We start from the raw sequence: 21,020 nt of genomic DNA, 5'->3' as shown, positions 1-21,020 counted from the left end.
GCAGCGAAGTATCTCGAATTTCGTGTTCCAATCAAAGAGTAAAACTGGAATTATAAAATAAAATAAAAATATTTGGGGACGGGAGTATTTTAGTTATCTCCCAGCTTGGTACAGATCACTGATATAATTTCGTAAATTTTGATGGCCTGATTTGTTAACTTCAACCCAAGAAAGTTATTGTTGATATTATTATTATGCTGGAATCGGAATTTGTGGAGCGCTTTCAATAGAATCTTTACTTTTTTGCCCGAAATCCTTCTGTCGCATTGAATTCTCTTTGACCAGACTGTGTCGTCTATGGCATCAGGTGAAATTAATATTTGTAAAACCGCAAAAGATTTTCGTATGCGGTGTTGAACTAGAGGTGCTCCTAGTTTTTAGTTATCCACTTGTTTTCATGGTAAGCATTGTTTGTTTATCTCTCTTTTGCTAAAATTGCGCCAACAATTACGTAACTACCAACGCATCCTGATTTATTAAGAGCTTAGTAAGGAATCGGCTAACTACTGTAGACGGATGATCAGTCAATAACGCACATCAGAAAAACCCCAAACAGTGGAAAATTTGTTTGGATGGCTTGGGAAAAATGCAGTCTCCTTGTAAACTCTTCGTAAATACAGCGACCAACTGCTGCAAGCGGTACCGGTAAATAAAGACGTCTTGGTAAAAAGGGCCAGAGATGATTCCGCAAGAAATGTGGCAGCGGATGTAAGCGCTAAGCTCTGTAGTCATGACGGCTCACGCTCTCTTATTTCATTTATTCATTCGTCTACAGTTTGCCTTTTATGAATGCCGCCAAATGCATCGTTATGTAGCCAATATTGAGTTTCACGAGCATACAAAGTTGTAAACGACACGTATTGCTCATGGACTGTGAGGCTGGTCCCGGCGGAGATTCGAGTCCTTCCTCGGGCATGGGTGTGTTTGGCCTTAGGAAATTTAGGTTATGTAGTGTGTAAGCTAAGGGACTGATGACCTTAGCAGTTAAGTCCCATAAGATTTCACACACATTTGAACATTTTGAGACGTATTGCTATACGTAGCTGCAGTGATTATAAGTACTGTAGTGAGGGAAAATAACCTGCCTTAATACACTACATCACACACACTTCAAACTTTCCTGGAGTTTTTTACTGCATAGCTGAAAAAACCTTGAAAAGACAACATAAAGAACTTTCACAGCAGTAGTAATTCTTCCCATGCCTATGTCACTACACTGTAGTCGGTAATATGTAGCCATAATACTGGACGTACTGAAACCTCTTAACACCATATCCACAGCAAAAAAATAAAGGAGGACAAAACTTTTCGTGAAGTCGTGTATTTTCTCGCGTATTCTTCAGACACAGACAGTTTGTTGTACAGAATTTCATCAACATTCACAGGATCCTTATCCACTGGTTGTATTTGTTTGCTGTTGATGTAGCAATCACTCCATTTTCTTGAGTCAAATCGTGCACGTCACTGTTTAATAATGCAGTTTAGCTTTTAACAGATATGCTTTAAACGAACATTTGGGGCAGCACCCCATATTAGAATATATTACGACAAATGTGGGAAGATCGACCCATAGTATATTTTCAGTAAGTGTATCTTCATTTAGGATAATGGATTATCTTCTCGTTAGAAATACATTGTAGATCATGTTTTGAGGAAAATTGTCATCATCAAAGGTTCTACAGTGACACCTGGGAATTTGTAGCATTGTAATTCCTTTAGATAAATAGGTGATTTTTACATACTGGACAATTGTTGCATTCTTCAATACGGCTCAGACGTAAAGATTGGGCTGCATATATAAAATCATCTCGGTTTCCTAGCTGTGTCGATTCAAATAAAATTCCCAAGCTTTCGATAGCTACCTCTGCCATTGTTGTCGGAATAAAAAACACTGGCTGCTGGGGCTGGCATAGTATCTTGCTTATAGAGGCATGATTGCAGCCTCTTCCACCAATCAAAGAGGACCAAAATAAAGCGTGTGCAGAAGGTGAATTCGGCAGCTCATAGCAGCTCCAGCCCACTACGGGACTGAGTGATGGCAAGAGGCTGGTACCACATTTGAAACCGCTGTGCCTGCCTTCCTACCAATGTTAAACATCTCCATCTTTGCTTCCTTTCGATATCCAAAGTCCATCCCCACGCCCTGCTAAGTGTGTACCCCTGTTGTCTATTGGAACCATTGTTATTTATTCTAATCTCAGCCATTTCCTTTATAGTGGAATCCCAAGATGTTGATCAATGAGCCAAGACTCTCGTGTTTTCTGTATTTTGTATCCGTTTTCCAGGCAATGCTCATCTAGACTGACTTGTAAAGATCCCTTTGTTGAATATGTGGCTTGTGCTTGGATCAATGCTCTGCAAGTGTGTGGATTATCTGACTTATGTAGATGCTGCTGCATTTGCAACGAATACCATACAAACACTGGTCATATGAAGAACTACATCATCCTTAACAGGACATAGCATATCTCGTATCTTGGGGGTGGGGCCGGAACACTGGTCTCAGTTCATGTTTCTGCAACACACGTCTGACTTGCTGCTTGTTGCACCGCAGTACAGCAAGAAAGCAGTCAGCTTGGCCTCTTCTGCTAGTTCACAAGGCTACTAGAGGCAACCATCTTCAGTGGCACCCGAAACTGTTTGCTGCTTCTCTCTTACTGTAAGTATTCTCCCTGAACATGTGTCTCAAGTACTGCGATTCAAACTGTTAATAGACGTCGTCAGAAATACTTTTGGTCTGTCTATTAAACCTATCAGCCTTCACGTAACAGTCAGTGTGTGTCAGTTTCCTGTACTCTGAATGACATCTTTGGCCTCCTGCTGTCCTCTTAACTAAAGAATCCAAGAACAGTAGCTTGCCATCCTTCTCCATCTCAGTGATAGACTTAATGTAGGGATGGACATCATTGATGTGATTGATGGACTGCTGCAGTGTATTTTCACCTTGAGGGCATATCAGGAAGGTGCCATCAGCGTACCTTAGGAAATAATACACATGCAATGCAACATTGCAGAGTTCAGAGCCTGCTCTTCAAAGTGCTCCACGGAGAAATTCATGACTGTGGGATACAGTGGTGATACCATTGCTGTGCCATCTGCCATTTCATCACATACACCATGATACAAGAAGTGTATTGTTGTTAGAACATGACAGAACAACTTGATGATTCCAGGTGGAAACTGTTTGCCAAAAGATTCATTGTGTCTTGTATTGGCATCCTCACAAGAAGTGTGTCCGCAGCTTGTAGCCTCATGGTCGTGTTCTCACTTCCCGAGCACGGGGTCCCAGGTTTGATTCCTGATTCCTCGAGATGACTGGGTGTTTGTGTTGTCCTCATCATTTCATCATCATTCATGAAAATGGCGAGTTTGGACTGAGCAGAAATTGGAAATTTGTATGGGCACTGATAACTGCACAGTTGAGTGCTCCACAAACCAAACATCATCATCATCATCGTCATCATCAGAAGTGACACAACATCCAGACTAATCACTATTCACTATGTTGCTTTGTCCTACTTTTATTTTCTTCAGTGTTTCATCAAAAGTCTATGAGTTTACAACATGGTGTCCACAATGTCCCACCTTTGGCACTAATAATCCTGCCAAAGAAGATATTAATCACACATGCTATGACGAAAGTCTCTGAAGACACATTAGGCTGACTGCTGGTCAATTTGTTACCACAGCCTTTATTTGGCTTTCACATTTGTTGGCTTCACCAACTCACAACCAGACTGCCACCTTTCAATACCAATCTGTAACCAAAAGATGGATGCATTGACAACAGCATCTACAGAAAATCTACTCGCATTAGTCTGTATGTGCTCACCATAAACCATTATCATCCATCACAAGAAGCACACTGTGATACAGATGTTGGTACCTAATGCAATCACTCTTGATTGCTGATAACTTGCCCCATGTAGTGAGCCACCCTTGCAAGATATTCAGGATAAAAGGCTACAATGATCACCAAATAAATGAATTGATCCCACGTAAGAATCAGAATAAGACCACTGATGTGGAGCAGGAAAAGAATTTTCATTTTTGCTATTCTATGGATCCATGTCAGATCAGATAAGCACCTGCTGAGAGAGACAAAATCAGATTGATATTCACGCCTCTGTCATAACTGAGCAATTACTGATGTTAGTTAATGGTGAAACAGGTCTTCAGAACAACTAGGGTTGAATAAAAATAGCGCAGGTGCAGCCAATCTTACAGTGAATAAAGAGTGCACATTGTACAACAGTGCAGGAAAGAGTATGAGAGATTTTAATGCTTATGATCCCATGAAATTCTGCTTTATCTGGGCATGCTCTAGAAAACGGTCATTGAATCGAAACTGCCAAAACTTCTGTCATGGCTCACAATAACGGCTGCTGCAACAGTATAGTTAAAGAAGCCATTGAAATGAAAATCACTGGCAACACTTTTAATAGAGAAAGCGGCCTACAGCTTAATGCAGGGTGGAATCCAGTGATTACAAGTGGAAAGTGCAGGCATTGAATGTGAAGTCAACTTATGCCTATGTACAATGATACTGCGAGCAGCAGTGATGTTTGACCGGGCAGCTGGAGTGTACAAGAGCATAATATTAGCCTATTAGCAGTAATTCTACTTGATGGCCAAGGAGTGCTCAGTCCGAGGTGCATGGTGTTCTTATTCATTCGATTTGACTGGAAGCCTGAGAAGATTTTATTCAAAATACAGTTCTGACAACATTGTAAGAATTACTGACTTAGATTAGCTCAGCATTCTGTACAAGAACTCTACTTTCTATTCTGTACCATAAATTGTATGCCACTTGTCATAGCCTAGGTGATTGCACATGCTGATGATGCATCTGTAGTAGTAAATAGCAACTACATCTACCTCTATACTCTGCAAACCACTGTGAGCTGCATGGAAAATTGTATGTCCCATTGTACCAGCTATTAGAGTTTCTTCCTGTTCCATTCATGTATGGAGCAAGGAAAGAATGATCGTTTGAATGCCTCTATGTGTACAGTAATTATTCTGATCTTATCCTCATGATGCCTATTTGAGTGATATGTGGGGGATTGTAGTATATTCCTAAAATCATCATTTAAAGCCGATTCTTGAATCTTTGTTAACAGACTTTCTCAGGATAGTGTATGTCAATCTTGAAGAGTCTTGCAGTTAAGTTCCTTTGGTATGTCTGTGAGACTCTCCCACAGATCAGACAAACCTGTGACCATTTGCGCTGCCCTCTGTATATGTTCAATATCCCTAGTGAGTCCTTTTTGGTATGGATCCCACACACTTAAGTAATATTCTAGAACTGGTCACACAAATGGTTTGTAAGCAATCTCTTTTGTAGACTGATTGCAATTCCCCAATGTCCAGCCAATAAACTGAAGACTACCACCTGCTTTGTCCAACTGACTCTATGTGATTATTCCATTTCATATCCCTACAAAGTGTTATGTGATTATTCCATTTCATATCCCTACAAAGTGTTATACTCAGGTATTTATATGAGTTGGCTGATTACAACTCATTGATGTTACAGGGTATGTTTGCTCATTTCGTGAAGTGAACAGTTTTACATTTTGAACATTTTAAGCAAGTCACCAGTCTCTTCGCCACTTTAAAGTCTTATGAAGATTTAAATGAATATTTATGCAGATTCCTTCAAATAGTACTTCAGTATAGACAACTATGTCATCTGCAAGAAGCCTGATTGTATTGTTAATACTGTCTGCAAGGTCATTAATATACAACCTGAACAGGAAGGGTCCCAACACACTTCCCTGGGGGCACACCTGAAATTACTTTTACATTGGACTATGACTCTCCATCCAAGATAACAGTTGTCAATCCAAACTCTCTCAAATAACTGGGAAAGAAAGCAAGTGAGAACATGAAAATGGCAAAAGGCTGTCCAGAGAAAACAATATATATTCATACATGGAGGTAAAACAGATAACATTCCAAAAGGTGCAAAACCCATTAAACAGAGATTTTTGTGAATACAACACCAGGTCTAGAGAAAATTATTATAAACACAGTAAAAGACTAAAAATTACTGATAGAGAACCTATAACTTCAAGGAGCATATTCTGCAGCTGACTTCTATCCAACATAGAGCATGTATTATTCTAAATCACTTTTAAAAGTTAAAAATACCAAATATATGAGCATCTGCTTAGCTCAAAAGCAGAAACAACAGTCTCCATAAACTCGGTGGCAATAGTTGGGGATCATCAGCAAGCACTGTTTGATTCAAATGGATCTGAGCACTATGGTACTTAACATCTGAGGTCATCAGTCCCCTAGAACTTAGAACTACTTAAGCCTAACTAATCTAAGAACATCACACACATCCATGCCCAAGGCAGGATTCGAACATGCGACTGTAGCGGCTGCGCGGTTCCAGACTGAAGCGCCTAGAACCGCTCAGCCACAGTGGCCGGCCACTGTTTGAGTATTGGCACTTGGCCGGGTACACTCAACAGCTGGGTACTATGCTTAAGGGCGCCTACACTTGGGCGGGCAAGGGGACACATCTCTGCCTCCCCCCCCCCCCCCCCTTCAGCTCTCAGGAAAAGGTAAAAAACATAGTGAAGTCAGGTGCTTCCCTTTCAAGAAAATGATTTAAAAGCTGCACATTTTTACATGGTTGTAGCTGGAACTTTTTTATGGCTACTTGCAGGCTGCCATTTGTTTATTAAAATATTAAAAATCTCTCCCCCCCCCCCCTCCATCAGGCTCCTACCCCCTTCCACCCCCCTACCCCCTACAAACTATCATATGGGCACCCTAATCTGTGCACATGTCTGGCTTAATATTACACATGTAGAAAAAGTTGAGGTATAGCATAATGAAGCCATGTGCATTCTTAGTGCCCAGTCAATACAATATACTCCTACATGATTAAGATTGAGACATCCCACTCATACTGCAATCAGGACTCTTACATGGCACTGATGAATGGAAACACTATTGGCAACAAAACTGTCCTTTACAATGCCAGAAACTGCCCAGCATCCAGCAGAAATGCCTCTGAATTTGACCAGCCTCGGGCAATTTGGTCTACTATGATCCATACCTGAATGGGCCATGTGCGATGTGGAGATATTCTCGGACAAATTTTCATCACTATCTTGTAACTGTGCTGTGGAATGACAGGCAGTTGCTCATGTGATATAAAAATGTTACACATGTAATTAAAAGGGTCCTTTTGAGGATATCATGTCAGCAATGAGTGGTGTGATAAAATACATAAAAGACCTTGATATCCATCTATATCTGTTGTCATTTGTGTTACTTTATTCATGATAGCTATGTTTAAATTTTATCATGTAATAACTTAGTAACCTTTGTATATGTATTGCCATATGATAAATAATAAATCAATGTGAAATCTAAAATTCTACATATAGTATTTTAATTTCAAGACGCCCATGTGCCCTCAGGTTGTAAGTAGAATATATGTAGTTACACCATTGATTCACATGAGCAAGCACACCTCATGCATACATGACCACCAACTCCAACAGCTTGGACTAGAATGAAACTGTCACATGGAGTGGAAGCAGCAATCTGGCAGGGAGTGGACAAGGGGAAGGGATATAATGTGCAGATGAGGGGAGAGGACAACACTGTCTGGCAGAGTGTGGAGGGACCAGACTACCAACAAGGCCAGCATCTGGAGGCTGCGAGGCAGGGAGATGGGGGAAAATGAAACAGAAAAGGAAGTGTGTGAGGAAAGATTGGATGGAGGGTGTGGGAACATTATGTTACCATACGTTGAGGCTGCATAATTTCGGGACTGGAGGATGTACTGTTCTCACTCCCGAAATGGTCCCGGCCTCAGCCTAAGGTAATATACTGTTCTCATACCCTCTATCCATCATCACTTCATCCCTATTCTTGTCTCCCACCTTCTTTGTGCGTCACCTTCTGCCAGCACACCCTCCCATCTTTCCCTGCTCCTCTCCTTTTTTACTCTGATTTCCTCATCTTCCTGCCTCACAGCCTCCTGACACTGCAACTGTTGACAGTCTAATTTCCTGCACTCTCCGCCAGACAGCACTCCTCTCTTCCTCCCCATGCACTACTATCCCTTCCCTTTCTCCAGCCCCTCCGGACTGCTTCCATTCATTTGACAGTTGTATTCTGGTCTGAGCACGTGGAGTTGGCGGTCATGTGTGTGTGGGTGTGCTTGCTTGTGTGAATGAAGGAATTTTTCTCGAAACCATCAAGAATATCAATAACTTGAGTTTGTACTGCATTTACTGTAGACAAACCCAGCCTAAAATCAAAGAGTGAAGAGGGAAACGTATTGAAATCTTCAAAAAAGCTGCAAAGTTGTAATTTAATGTAACATTCTGTTCCATTATATTTGGCAGGAATATTGGATGGCATCTTCCAAATCTGTTTTTATGTTGTTTTGTATAAATTGGGATAGCAATAGAGTCTCAGGAAATTTTCCAGCCAAAAAAGTGTTATTGTTCAGGTTAGAGGGGCAACAATAATGTCAATTATTTGTGTCAAGATGATGACTGAGATGCTGTAGAGATCTTCACTGTAAGAGCTATGTACGTTTGTGACCACTTTGTGTATAACTTCAGCCATGTTTTTCAGACAGTGTTACACTAATGATAATGCTAATGATTATTCTACTTACTAAAATAGACACACACAAATTTTAGACCAGTAATTATGTTGGTGAAAGATTTGATTGAAATTTGATTATACTTCACTGTGTGCATTATAGCTAATGGATTAGCGCTGATGTATGGTGTCAGTACAAATGAATAAGAACACACTGTTGTGTTAAACTGAGGAATTTGTGTTTTTCAGATTTCACAATAGCCACAAATTTCACAAGAACCCCCAGGGAAAGAAAAGGTGTCACCAATTGCTGTTTATGTACAGAGACTTTAAACAGGCTCACCAAAATATGAGTGCAAAGAACTAATATTCTTTGAGCTTAAGGAAAAATTTTATAAACATAAATGTGGGAGAAAAATTGATCATAAAAAGTGAAAGCAGTTTTAGTTGTAATGGAAAAGCATCTTGATAAAGAAGAGTAGCAACTAGTCTGTATTATTCTGGAATGGTGCAACCTAAGTATGACTAAGGGAAATGTGTGTGAAGTAGATGGATGATGTAACTACATAAGTTTGACAAAATTAAAATAAACATGAATTATTTTCTTAATATTATAGAATTATGTAATGCTCAATTACCCTGGAAATAGATATGTAAAAGTCAGCGAGGAACACATTTACAATGCAGCTATAAATCATACATGTTTACACTGGTTCACGGCAGAATTTTTCGCAGAAACCAAAGTAGACAGCCCTTATTGATTTTGATGCGGTGAACATGAATTTCACGATTAAAATTATCTCCTAGTTCAGGGTTACAAGGAAGTTGGGGTTTATATTTCATATATATTGCTGCCATAGTTGATAGGATATTTACGTTAATTGAACTTACCTTGTTTATTTGTGCCATTTCTTTGCCTTTCTCTTGTGGGTAGTCTCTGGAGTAGCTCTCTGTACCATCTAGCAGAAATCACCCAACATAACAGTAGACTGTCAAGGTCCTGGTGAATCTGTTCACTGTGATTGTTGCTGAAGGCACCACAGTGCTTAGGAAACACATTGAGGTGGGAGCAAACAAAGTGCATCTTTAGGGTCGTGTTGTTGCCAATGACCTTTTAAGCATGAATGAGTTTGTCCACAAGGTCCCAGTAATTTTCAGCTCTCCACTCAAAGTGTGTGTCCCCCAACAATTGACTTACCCATGGCTTAATATATATTCCATTTTTGATCTTCTCTCTGGTGAGCCATGGAAACTTCTTACACACATACTGAAATGCAGCTTCATTACTGTGCATTGCTTAACAAACGCTGTCAGGAGTCACAACTCAATGCACAGTGGTGAAACAGCAATTTTGTTTAGATTGCTGGATGTTCTTCAGCAATATTTTTTGACCCAGGCTCTAAAGCTGTTCTTGGAGGCTATTCCATCTGTGTGTAGGGTTTTTCTCTTGTGGAAGTGTTCCACTCAAGTAACACCAATACCTAATGTAAGACCCCTGCAAACACAACAGCATCACAGTAACTTCCAAATCTTCACTTACCATCTATTCATGATTATAGTAATTAACAAAGTTTCCAATGGATTTCCTTTAGCTAAGGCAGCATATGCAACAGGAATGAATGGCCTTTCATTACTATTGTGTAACAGTATTGACATCAGGCTTGTTTTTGAGCCATCTATAAGGAGTGTCCACTTGTATGGTTTTGTATATGATGTTTAGGTCTTCCAACAAACTGTCATTATCACCACAGAATGTAATGTCACCTTCATTACTGAAATGGCACTCAGCTTTTTCCTGACGCCGGCCGCGGTGGTCTCGCGGTTCTAGGCGCGCAGTCCGGAACCATGCGACTGCTACGGTCGCGGGTTCGAATCCTGCCTCGGGCATGGATGTGTGTGATGTCCTTAGGTTAGTTAGGTTTAAGTAGTTCTAAGTTCTAGGGGACTGATGACCACAGCAGTTGAGTCCCATAGTGCTCAGAGCCATTTGAACCATTTTTTCCTGACACTTCAAAAACATAGTCCACTTAGTGCGTCATTGAGGAGATTACACTGCTGCAGTTGTGAGGCCAAGAGCTGGATTTTACATTTTGGAAGATCTAAATCCCTAATTGTATCAGGTGAAATCAGGTAAATGAAGGATCAGTCTCACTGGTGGATGATTGCATCTTTTTGGCTGTATGTATCATTTCAGCATCATCATTATCGCTGCTTGATAGTGGTTCATGTGGAGGAACAGGAACTGGCAGTCCTCTGTCTTGAGACAGAGGGCAAATGACATATGGTACATCAGGGTATTTAAGATTCCTCTTTCTCTTGGTACTGACTCCTTTCCCAAGGGAGGTACCAGTGAACAAACAAAGCAAAGAGCATGCAGACATGCCAAATGACAACTAAATTGCGTGTGATTTCTACATTCAACAATTCTCATGTGACTCTATAGTGCACAAATAATTCTCTGTAGCTAAATTGTACTGGAAATGTCCATCTCACTCATGGCAGAGGAACCCTCATCACAGTACCTTTGCTCTTCTAGAGTCCCATAGGTGTGGCTGTGAGACATACACTTTATTTACTTGTAACCCTGGGCTGGGAGACAGTTTTAATCTTGATATTCATGTTCAGTGCATCTAAATCTACAAATCTTGGCTACTTTTATTTCTGTTGAAAATTTCTGCACCGTGTTACAGAAAACACATACCCCCCTCCCCCCCTCCTGACACACACAGACACACACAAACACTTTTTAAAGTATGGTCAGGTGGCATTGTATTGTAGAAATCATTTTGGAAAATAAGTACCATGTATAATTTAGATTCCTGTCTCTTTAGGAACTTCCAAAGGCTGTGTACCTCCTCATTGGTGCAGAATTTTGTGAAAGATTTTCCTTTTGTGGCATAAGAAGTAAGTATTGCAACCAAATTTATCTGTCATTCCTTTAATATGTGATGCTTCTTAATTTTGGCAGTAGCTATTTTTTCTGCCTATTTCTGAAATGTAATTTATGTAATGGAGGATTAACATGAGAAGAAATGTTAAGCAAATAAATAATTATTGACATGCATTATCAAATATTTCTTAAATAAAAATTAACTACTTATGTGAATCCATAAATATGAATTATAGATGTTTATTTATCTACCAAAGTATTTAAGACACTGAACTGTTTTTAAAGCAAAAAGAAGGAGCTAACAGCAGGGTGTAAAAATTATTTGAAATTGTTTGTACTGGCTGTAATCCATACATATTATAAAAATGAATGTGTGTGTGTGTGTGTGTGTGTGTGTGTGTTTGTGTGTGTGTGCGTGTGTGTGTGTGTGTGTGTGTGTGTGTGTGTGTGTGTGTGTGTGTGTGTGTGTGTGTGTGTGAGGTGAGAGAGAGAGAGAGAGAGAGAGAGAGAGAGAGAGAGAGAGAGAGAGCATGTGTTAGACATTTCCTAAACCTCTGGACTGATTTCAACCAGATGTGGTACACATGTCCTTTACTGCCTTTACTATCAGCAAACAATTGCTATGTGGCTAAGATCCACCTATCCAACATAGATCAGGAGTATGACATCATAAACACTGAGATGTGTGAAAAACTGCTGCATTGTGCAGGATGTTCAAATTTGCTATTCCTTTGCTGCTAACTCTATTCGTAACATTTATGCTGACAGTATTCACATATGCTGCTGAATGTACTTGCACAAATATATCATTGTATGACATATAATCCAAGAGATATGATGTCATAAACTCTGAGGTGTGTGAAAAATTGCCTCAAAATACTTTTTTTTTTTTTTTACTACTTTGACACTCATTTTTGGCAGCCTTTAGCTGTGAAGTGCAAACAACTTTACATGGAAACCACAGTCATCTGTAGAACTGTGAACAGGCATTGTCATAGAGATGTTTACAAAATCGCGTTGTAGACACGTGAAGCAGTTGTGCCCATATAGAAACTGTCTGGGATCATGTTTTTTTTTAAAATTTGGATACTGTACTTGGACATTTGTATGTTATACATATGTCTTTGTACAGCTGTCTCATAATTTCAAAGATGTGTTCACGAATGAATGGAAATGAATTTTTTTGATTCTTCACTACAAATTCAGTTCATTATTTGTTTTTATTTCTAATAGAAAACTGGCAAATGAATACCTGGGCAATGCTGGGTTTATCAGTTACTATATTTTATATTAGTCAATCAGACAAAGATATAGCAACTAGGTTAGCTGTACATGAAAGCAGCTTGAGATTGAAGAATTCTGACTCCATAGATGCTGGGCATTTACTGAGTGAGAGCAGCAGCTACCAGCCACAGTCCCATGACCTCCCTTTAGCTAACAAAGTTCAAAAACTTAATGTTTGGAAGCCCAGGATATAAGTAAACATCTAACACGCAGTGATGGTATAATGTTAAGTGAGTAAACATGGCTCAGAACTTCCCCTCTTCTAAATTTCTGTGAAGCCTCACATTTCTTTAGTTCTTCCTGCACTAGATGTTCCGTATATTTTGTTTTTTATTGTATGTACATCTTCCCTACTTTAAGAGAATGACTTAGTTTAAAAAATTCCTGTTATTTCAATTGTCAGTTCTATATTTTACTCTGTTTCTGCATCACCTTCCATAGGTAACACCTCATCCAGCTTTTCTTCAATACTCTTGTCTGTATTAATTCTATTTTAACAACAACAAAATAACTAATGCGACCTACGTCCATTTAGACTTGCTTACTTTATTCATCCTTTGGACTTCTTCCAAAATTTTTGCACCTCCCCCCCCATCCCCCCCCCCCCCCCCCCAATTCACACACACACACACACACACACACACGCACACACACACTTTTTCCTCTATTACCAAACTTGTGATTCCTTCATGTTTCAGGATTTGTCCTATCAATTTATCCCCTGTTTTACTTAAGTTGTGTCATAAATTTCTTGTTTCCCAAACGTGATTCAGTATCTTATATTAGTTACTAGATCTACCCATCTAATCTTCGGCATTATGTAAAATGAGGGAAAAGTAACCATTGGCCTGGATGGACTGATGTGTGGAGCATAGAAACACACAGCAGAAAACCATATTCACTCTAGCTTTTGAGCTCTTCTTCTAATAAAAGTACTCATATTCACACAACCACACAGGCACCCAAATGTACACTCCCACAGCTGCAGGAGTTACATTTTGGTGTCTGTGAGGTTGTGTGTGTGAATATATGAACATTAACAAGAAAAATAGTGTGTGAACTTTTACTAGGAAAAGAGCACGAGCTTAAGAGCTAGTACAAATACTATTTTCTGTTAAGTGTCTCTGTGTTTCCACACATCAGTCCTCTAAGGTGGGTTTCCCTCATTTTATTTATTGTTACATCCAGGAATTTCCTAATCTTCAGCATTCTTCTGCAGCACCATATTTCAGAACTTCTATTCGTCTCATATGAGCTGCTTAGCATCGACTGTCATTTCTGTACAAGGCTACACTTCAGACAAATACATCCAGAAAAAAACTTACTAACATTTTAATGTATGTTAGATGCTAGCAAATTCCTTTCTCAGGAATGATTTTTGTATTGTTGCCAACTGGTATTTTATATCTTCTCTGTGTTGGCCATCGTCAGTTATCTTGTTGCCCAAATAGAAAAACTCATCTGCTACTTATAGCATCGTATTTCCTAGTCTAATTTATTCAACTTCACCTAATTTAATTTAAGTACATTCCATTGTTATACTCATGGCGGTGATCATCTTACAACCACTTTTTAGGACACTGTCCATTCCTTCAGTTGATGTGCCAAGTCCTGTGGTGTCTGACAGAATGACAAAGTCACTGGCAAACCCCCAAGTTTTAATTTTTTCTCTCTGAATTTTAATTCCCTTTCCTAATTTCTCCTTTGTTTAATTTACTGCTCACTTAGTGTATGGACTAAATACCATCAGGGATAGACTACAACAACTCTATCTTACTGCCTTCTCAACTGCTGCTTTCCTTTCATGTCCTTCAGCCCATATAACTTGAAACTGGTTTCTCTACAAATTGTAAATAAGATTTTGCTTCATGCATTTCATCTCCTTTACCTTCAGAATTTCAAAGAGTAGTTCAGTCAACATTGTCAAAAGCTTCCTCAAAATCTACAATTGCTATAATTATAGATTTTCCGTTCTTGACCTTATCTTCTGAGATAAGTCGTAGGATCCGTATTGATTCCTGAAACCCATCCCTTCACTTCTCTGGAAACCCAAACTGATCTTTCTCGAGGTCAACTTTTAGCAGTTTTTCCATTATTCTGTAAATAATTTGTGTTGGTGTCTTGCAAACATGACTTAATAAATTTATAGTTAGCTTCTGCAACTGCAGAGCCAGTTTAAGACTAAAGTACCACAAGGCACTGTTGGGATGCCATACAGAGATGGACAGAGTGTCACCAGTGTCACCCATGAGCAAGATCTGTGTCAGTGGATAACACAATTAGTAGTGAAAACTGATGTGGTTGAAATAGTACAAGGGAAAAGTTTGAGGGGAGGATGGCAAATGATAAAATGCTTGTGTAGAAAAATGTACTTGAACTGGCTCTGAAAATAAAGGTGATTTTGACTACCTTCCTGTTTTCTTTTCTATCCATTGTCCCACATTTTCATGCTACAATGCTGCTTCTCATTTCATCTTTTCTGACAAATGGTGTCTGTCTGTTTGGTGCCTCTCACAAGTGTTTGTTGTACTTTTCCTATTGTATGGACCACAGCCTGAGTGGCAGCAAGTGGCAGTTGAGCACAGTTGTAACGGAAGGGAATAGGTGCAAATGCAGTGTGCAGTTATTGCAAATTACACAGATATCTCCAAACATGCTGCTTGTGCATGTTTAAACTTACACCATGGCACTTTCCAGTATCACACAGGAAGGGGCGGGGGGGTTATGACAAGTCACTTGTGGGGAAAAACATTCTTGAACCAGCCTTGAACATCTGCCTGTTTTGGAATTGGAATTATTACAGTCTTCTTGAAATCTAAGGGTATTTTCATACATTCTGCGTACCATGAGGAATAATTTTGTCATGGAAGGATCTCAATATTTCTGAGGACATGTTGTCTATGGCTTTGTTTTTAGTTTAGTCTTTTAGAGCTTTGATGAATTATTCTCACAATATCATCTCCCAACTCACCATCAGCAAATTTCTCTTCCCTTTATTTAATATTGCCCTAGTACGCCCCCAGTAGCTGAGTTGTCAGCACTACAGAATGTCAATCCTAAGGGCCCAGGTTTGATTCCCAGCTGGGTCGGAGATTTGTCCACTCAGGGACTGGGTATTGTGTTCTCCTAATCATCATCATTTCATCCCCATCGATGCACAAGTCGCTGAAGAGGCGTCAAATCGAAAGACTTGCACCTAGCGAACTGTCTACCTGACAAGAGGCCCTGATCACATGAGATTTACATTTAATATTGCCCTTAAGTTTGTTAATTGTATTATACAGTAATTGAGCAAGACTCATATTATGTGAACATAACTGTCTCTTAAAGCCAAATTAACATTTCCAGTGCGAAGCCAGTTGTGCTAGGTTTGTCGGTCGGGGATCTAAGGTGCGAAGAGCCCAGTCAAGGTGGTCCCACTAATTCTCGATTGGTTTTAAATCCAGTTAGCCCAGTGGCCAAGGTAGAATGGCAAACCCATGCTGGCACTCTTCAAACCATGCACATGCACTGTGAGCTGCATGACATGTTGCATTGTTCTGCTGGTAGATGCCATTGTGCCGAGGAAAAACAAATTGTAGGTAGGAGTGGATATGGTCCCAAGGATGTATGTGTACTTGTCTTGATACATTGTGGCTTCCAGAATGATGAGATCTTCCATGGAATGCCACAAAAACATTCTCCAGACCATAATGCTCCATCCTCTGCCCCCTACCCACGTGAAAATTGTAACAGCTTGTTTGCTTTCAGATGTCCAACACTGTACATGCCAACAACCATCTTTCAGATGGAGGATAAAATGTGACTCATCTGAAAAGCTCACCTGTCACCACTCAGTGGATGTCCAGTCGTGTTATTGGTGTGCAAATTTCATCCTTCATTGTCAACGAATAGCAGTCAGCATGCGCTCATGAACTAGACACCTGCTGTGGAGGCAGACTTGCAGGACTATGCTGAATGGTCATTCAGGAGACCCTGTTGGTAGCTACTCATTTCATCTGGGCAGTCAATTGCTCAACTGTTCCACATCAATTCACCTCTAAACATCTCCAAAACTGTCATTCACCCCTGTGATCTATGGTCCATGGTGCACCACAGTACCTTGACACTGGTTTTGGATAGTGCCATTTTGCCATTTATGGTAAACTTTAACCACAGCAGTCATGTGAACAGTTTAGAAACTTAGCTGTTTCAGAAATGCTTCCACCATTGGTGTGAAATCCGATGATCATGCCCTGAGCAAGGATTCACTCATGTGTACAGAGTAAGTACAGTGGTCCAACAGGGATGGTTGGACTGTTTAGACACAGGGTCAGACTGAGTTCTCCAGAGGTATTTCAAGCTTCGTTACAGGCTCACCATTGTCAGTGGTGTCTTACTGCTTGCTACAGAAGATCAGAATTGTTGTATTTTGATTCCACCATCATTGTGACTATGCATTCTGCAGATGTTATGTGCCTCTTATGGGGGGATGTCACAAATGAGAGTGTTGGCTTGGTGATATATCTGCTAGCCAGCAATTCATTCATCCATTGAGTACATGATGTATTCCTGTTCAGTGTGCATGTATAACTAGGCAGCACCACCACAAAAATTTTCTCCATGGCCTGTATTGAAGCACCCATGGGACAAGATGCACTGGAATTTGTGGGTTCTTTCTTGTGGACCTTGTGGCTGTCAGTTGTAGACACCTTGTCTTAACTTCCCATATTTTTGCTAAGTTGTCTTCCATTACTTCACACATTACAATTTTGGTGTCAGCAGCCATTTTTGTTATTGAGGCTGTCCCACGCATGCTGGTCTCAGACAATGGTCACCAGTTTGTGCCAGAGGAATTTGAAGTGTTCTGTTACGAAAATGGTATTCAGCACCTGACCACCCCACTGTTCTATCCTGCATCAAATGCAGAGGATGAGTCATTGGTTGGGATGTTCAAATTACAACTAAATAGAATAATTTCAGTGGGATCTAGAGATGATGCACTGTCCAGATTTTGGATGTCATACTGAGCAACTCCAATAAGCAGGTGCAGGCCATCTGAGGTCCTGCACGGCCATCAGTGCTGCAGCCTCTTTGATCTCGTATTGCACCCAGTGCCTCATATTCCTGACCCAAGGGCTGTGCTACAATATTGGTGAATATCCTCCGTCTGGGCATGTGTAATCGAATGGACACCTGGGTGGACACAAGGCATCATGGTGGGACATAAGGGCTAACAACTTTATACTGCTGCAGTCGGTCAGCAGCTCCTGGCGTGCCATGCTAACCTGCTCTGTTTGGATTAAGCTGAGTGACGTATGCCATCACTCAAACATGTAGAAGATGATTGAGTAGGTGGGAGGGATCCACCAGAGCTTGCTTTAAGCCCAAAGTGATGTCCCCTGCCTGTTCGCTGTCCACCATATAATTTTCATCCTTGTCTGGTGCAAACCACCATCCAGGAGAACTGTTTTCCAAGGAAGATCTGACAGAGGTGGAGTACCTCTCCCCATCATTGCAGCAGTTGGCAGAGGCAACCAGCAGACAGATCTCAAGCAGAACCCCTGGCAGAGTTACTTGTCACCCCCCATCCAATTTCTTGGCATATCCAGTGTAGAATGGGGCATTTTCTACCCTACACACCTCATAAAGGGAGAGGCATTCGGTATCCCATCAGACTCCTGTTATGACACTGAAGGAGTTTTTCAGGTTGAGAATCAAAGTGATCGACAACTCCACCATAAGTGGCATGCATGTCGTGTGCATTGGGCAGAACCTTTGGAGGCAGAGTTGTCCTTGTTGTACATCATGTACTCCAAGCCTGGTTATATGCTAATCATTTTTACGGAATAGTTTCCTTAGAATTGAATGAGAAAGACTACATACTGGAGAATGCATGCAAATCTATAAACCTATTACATGAAGCAACCAGCACTCTATGTTGCACTGATAAAACAGAGATGTTTGTTGGAGTTGTATCCCTTTTGTCCATGTGTGAACCAGTTAAATCACTTCAACTACCTTTCTGTGCACTCCACCAGTGTGGGTTGCTCCACCATCATATCATAAGTTGCCTCATGTATTGTATTACACATCGTAACACCTAAGTGAGAACCATGTCTAATGGTTACTTTCTCTCCTTTCCATTCAGATCCATACCAGACGTATAGCTTCCCAGACATGATAAGCAGAGCAAATTGGGTGTTGTATAGCATTGCAGCCCCCTTTGGTGAAATAGCATTAATTCATATGCCAAGTACTTAACTCTTGATTCTCTTATATTTCTTAGGCAGTTCCTCTTGTATTTGTCTCTAATTGGATTTTAGATTCATGAGAGTAAGTAAATTTGCATATCTAGATGTCAGAATTATTTTATGAAAATCTCCTTTTTTAATTTGTATTACTCACAGATAATCAGTCATTATTCAATAGCTTCTTTAGCAACCATTGGTTGCCTATTCAAACTATACACTTAAACTGTTTTTGTCTGTCGTCTTCAATTCTGGCTATTATTGGGTAGATCTTTGGTTCCTTCTGAGTCTTCATTACAGCTGTGAATGGAACACCATAATATTTGTTTCTTCCCAGAATTTCATTTTTGTGGTTTAAATTCGGCTCCTGCAATTGGTCTTTGAGATTCATACTTTACTGCAATACAGGAGCATTGTGGCTGATTTTGTGTAGCAGAATTCCATACCGGTCTCTGTGCAGCAGATCTTCGAAAATATTCTTCTGAGCATGTGGCATGGCACTAGTTAACTTTCTCCATTCACATGTGATGTTGCATTCTATGTGATTAAAGTCTGATATTTGTTTTAGACAGATGTTATTTACATAAATTTTTTGTCTTATAATTTCATTTACCATAGAGACCATAACTTTGTTTTAGTTATTCGATATCAGAGTTGTGTGTCTTGGCTGTGTTATTTAGCAGGAGGGTTGATTTCCATGCATTATCTTCAGAGGAGCAAACGATATTCATATCAGCAAAGATAAGGTATTAATAACTTCTGGAGCTGCCACTTTCCATTACTTCACTGTGCCATCTGAGTACAAAAGGAACGTGACTGGCATCAGACAGAAATCTTGTCTAACACCGTGATTGGTTATTATAAGCCTTATGGCCCTGTCATTGGAATTTCCTAAGAGAAGAGAGATACTTTTGCATAAGCTTTTTCAACTTGTACTGTGTTTTCTGGGAAGCATTTTCATTACACTTTTTCCTGTAGCCTATTTCAGTGTAGTATAATGTAATTGGATAGATAAAAAATCTATTCACCAAGTGGGGGCAGGAGGAAACATATATAAAGGTTAAGTAAATCTGCAGGCTTGTGGAGCCAGTGGGCCTTTCTGCCTTAAGAAGGAGCCACTAGCTGCAAAAGTTTGCATATTTACTTAATCTGTAAGTATATTCTCCTCTGCCACTGTTTGCTGAGTAGATATATTATCCATCCAATTACATTATGTAGCTTATTTCATTTCATCTGTTGAATGCCTTGTTATGCTGATGAATATGGCCCTGATATAGTTATGTAATACAGTGTAAGTTTCAGTCTTTAAATTTCTGTCTTTTTCTATCAGTTATTGTATGGTGAAGGCTGTATGTTTGCTTGAATGACCTTACTGAAACAATTTTTTTCTTATTGTAAGAAGTGTTCTGCTGTCTTTTGAACCCAAATAGTTTTGGTCCTTGCAAATGTTTTATATCAAATATTCAACAAGCAAATACTCTTGCAGAGGGCCTATCTCCTATCTTTAGTAATTATAATTGATATAATTTTTGCCTTGCTTCCCAAACCTGTAGAACTTTGTGAAATAATAGGAAATAATCCAGGGGCACTACGTAGGGCGGGAGGGGGAGGGGGGGTTACAAAACATATAAATATGTCTAAAGGGTTACTGAATTCACAAAGACTAATTCATATTCGATTACATATTAACCACATAATAAAGCAGTGTGAAAGCTGGTTCTCCAACAGCAGTTCTCTAGCAGTAACTTACTTCATTTGAGTCAGAGGAGAGTGATACAGTGGTGTGATAATTATCAAACAGGGTAGTACTCATAATCACAGTCTTTTTATAAGCACTTATATGTAAAGAAATAACACAGTGAATCCGACACTAAAAAACTTCTGCACTGCCACATAGAAGCAATTAATAAATTAAATAACTAATCAAAATCTGCTTTGCATGAAATACTGTGTTAGCACTGCTGATTACTGCCAAGGTGAGAGCTGAAACACTACTGTCCTTGGTAACTGTTGTCTGTTGAAATGAGGTT

At 39.9% G+C, this 21,020-nt stretch overlaps 1 protein-coding gene across 1 annotated transcript in view; it reads left to right on the top strand.

Annotated features, from left to right (window-relative positions):
- The window catches only part of LOC126267660 (peptide transporter family 1-like), a 150,351-nt gene that overhangs the window by 7,942 nt on the left and 121,389 nt on the right, over positions 1 to 21,020 (top strand). Inside the window, exon 3 of the mRNA XM_049972960.1 lies at positions 11,418 to 11,490. Coding sequence (XP_049828917.1) covers positions 11,418 to 11,490 — 73 coding nt within the window. The remainder of the gene's footprint in view (positions 1 to 11,417; positions 11,491 to 21,020) is intronic.

This window comes from Schistocerca gregaria, chromosome 4, assembly GCF_023897955.1.
Source record: "Schistocerca gregaria isolate iqSchGreg1 chromosome 4, iqSchGreg1.2, whole genome shotgun sequence".
NCBI lineage: Eukaryota > Metazoa > Arthropoda > Insecta > Orthoptera > Acrididae > Schistocerca > Schistocerca gregaria.
The sequence above is the reverse complement of the archived record's forward strand: the minus strand, read 5'-3'. Positions and strand labels throughout refer to the sequence as shown.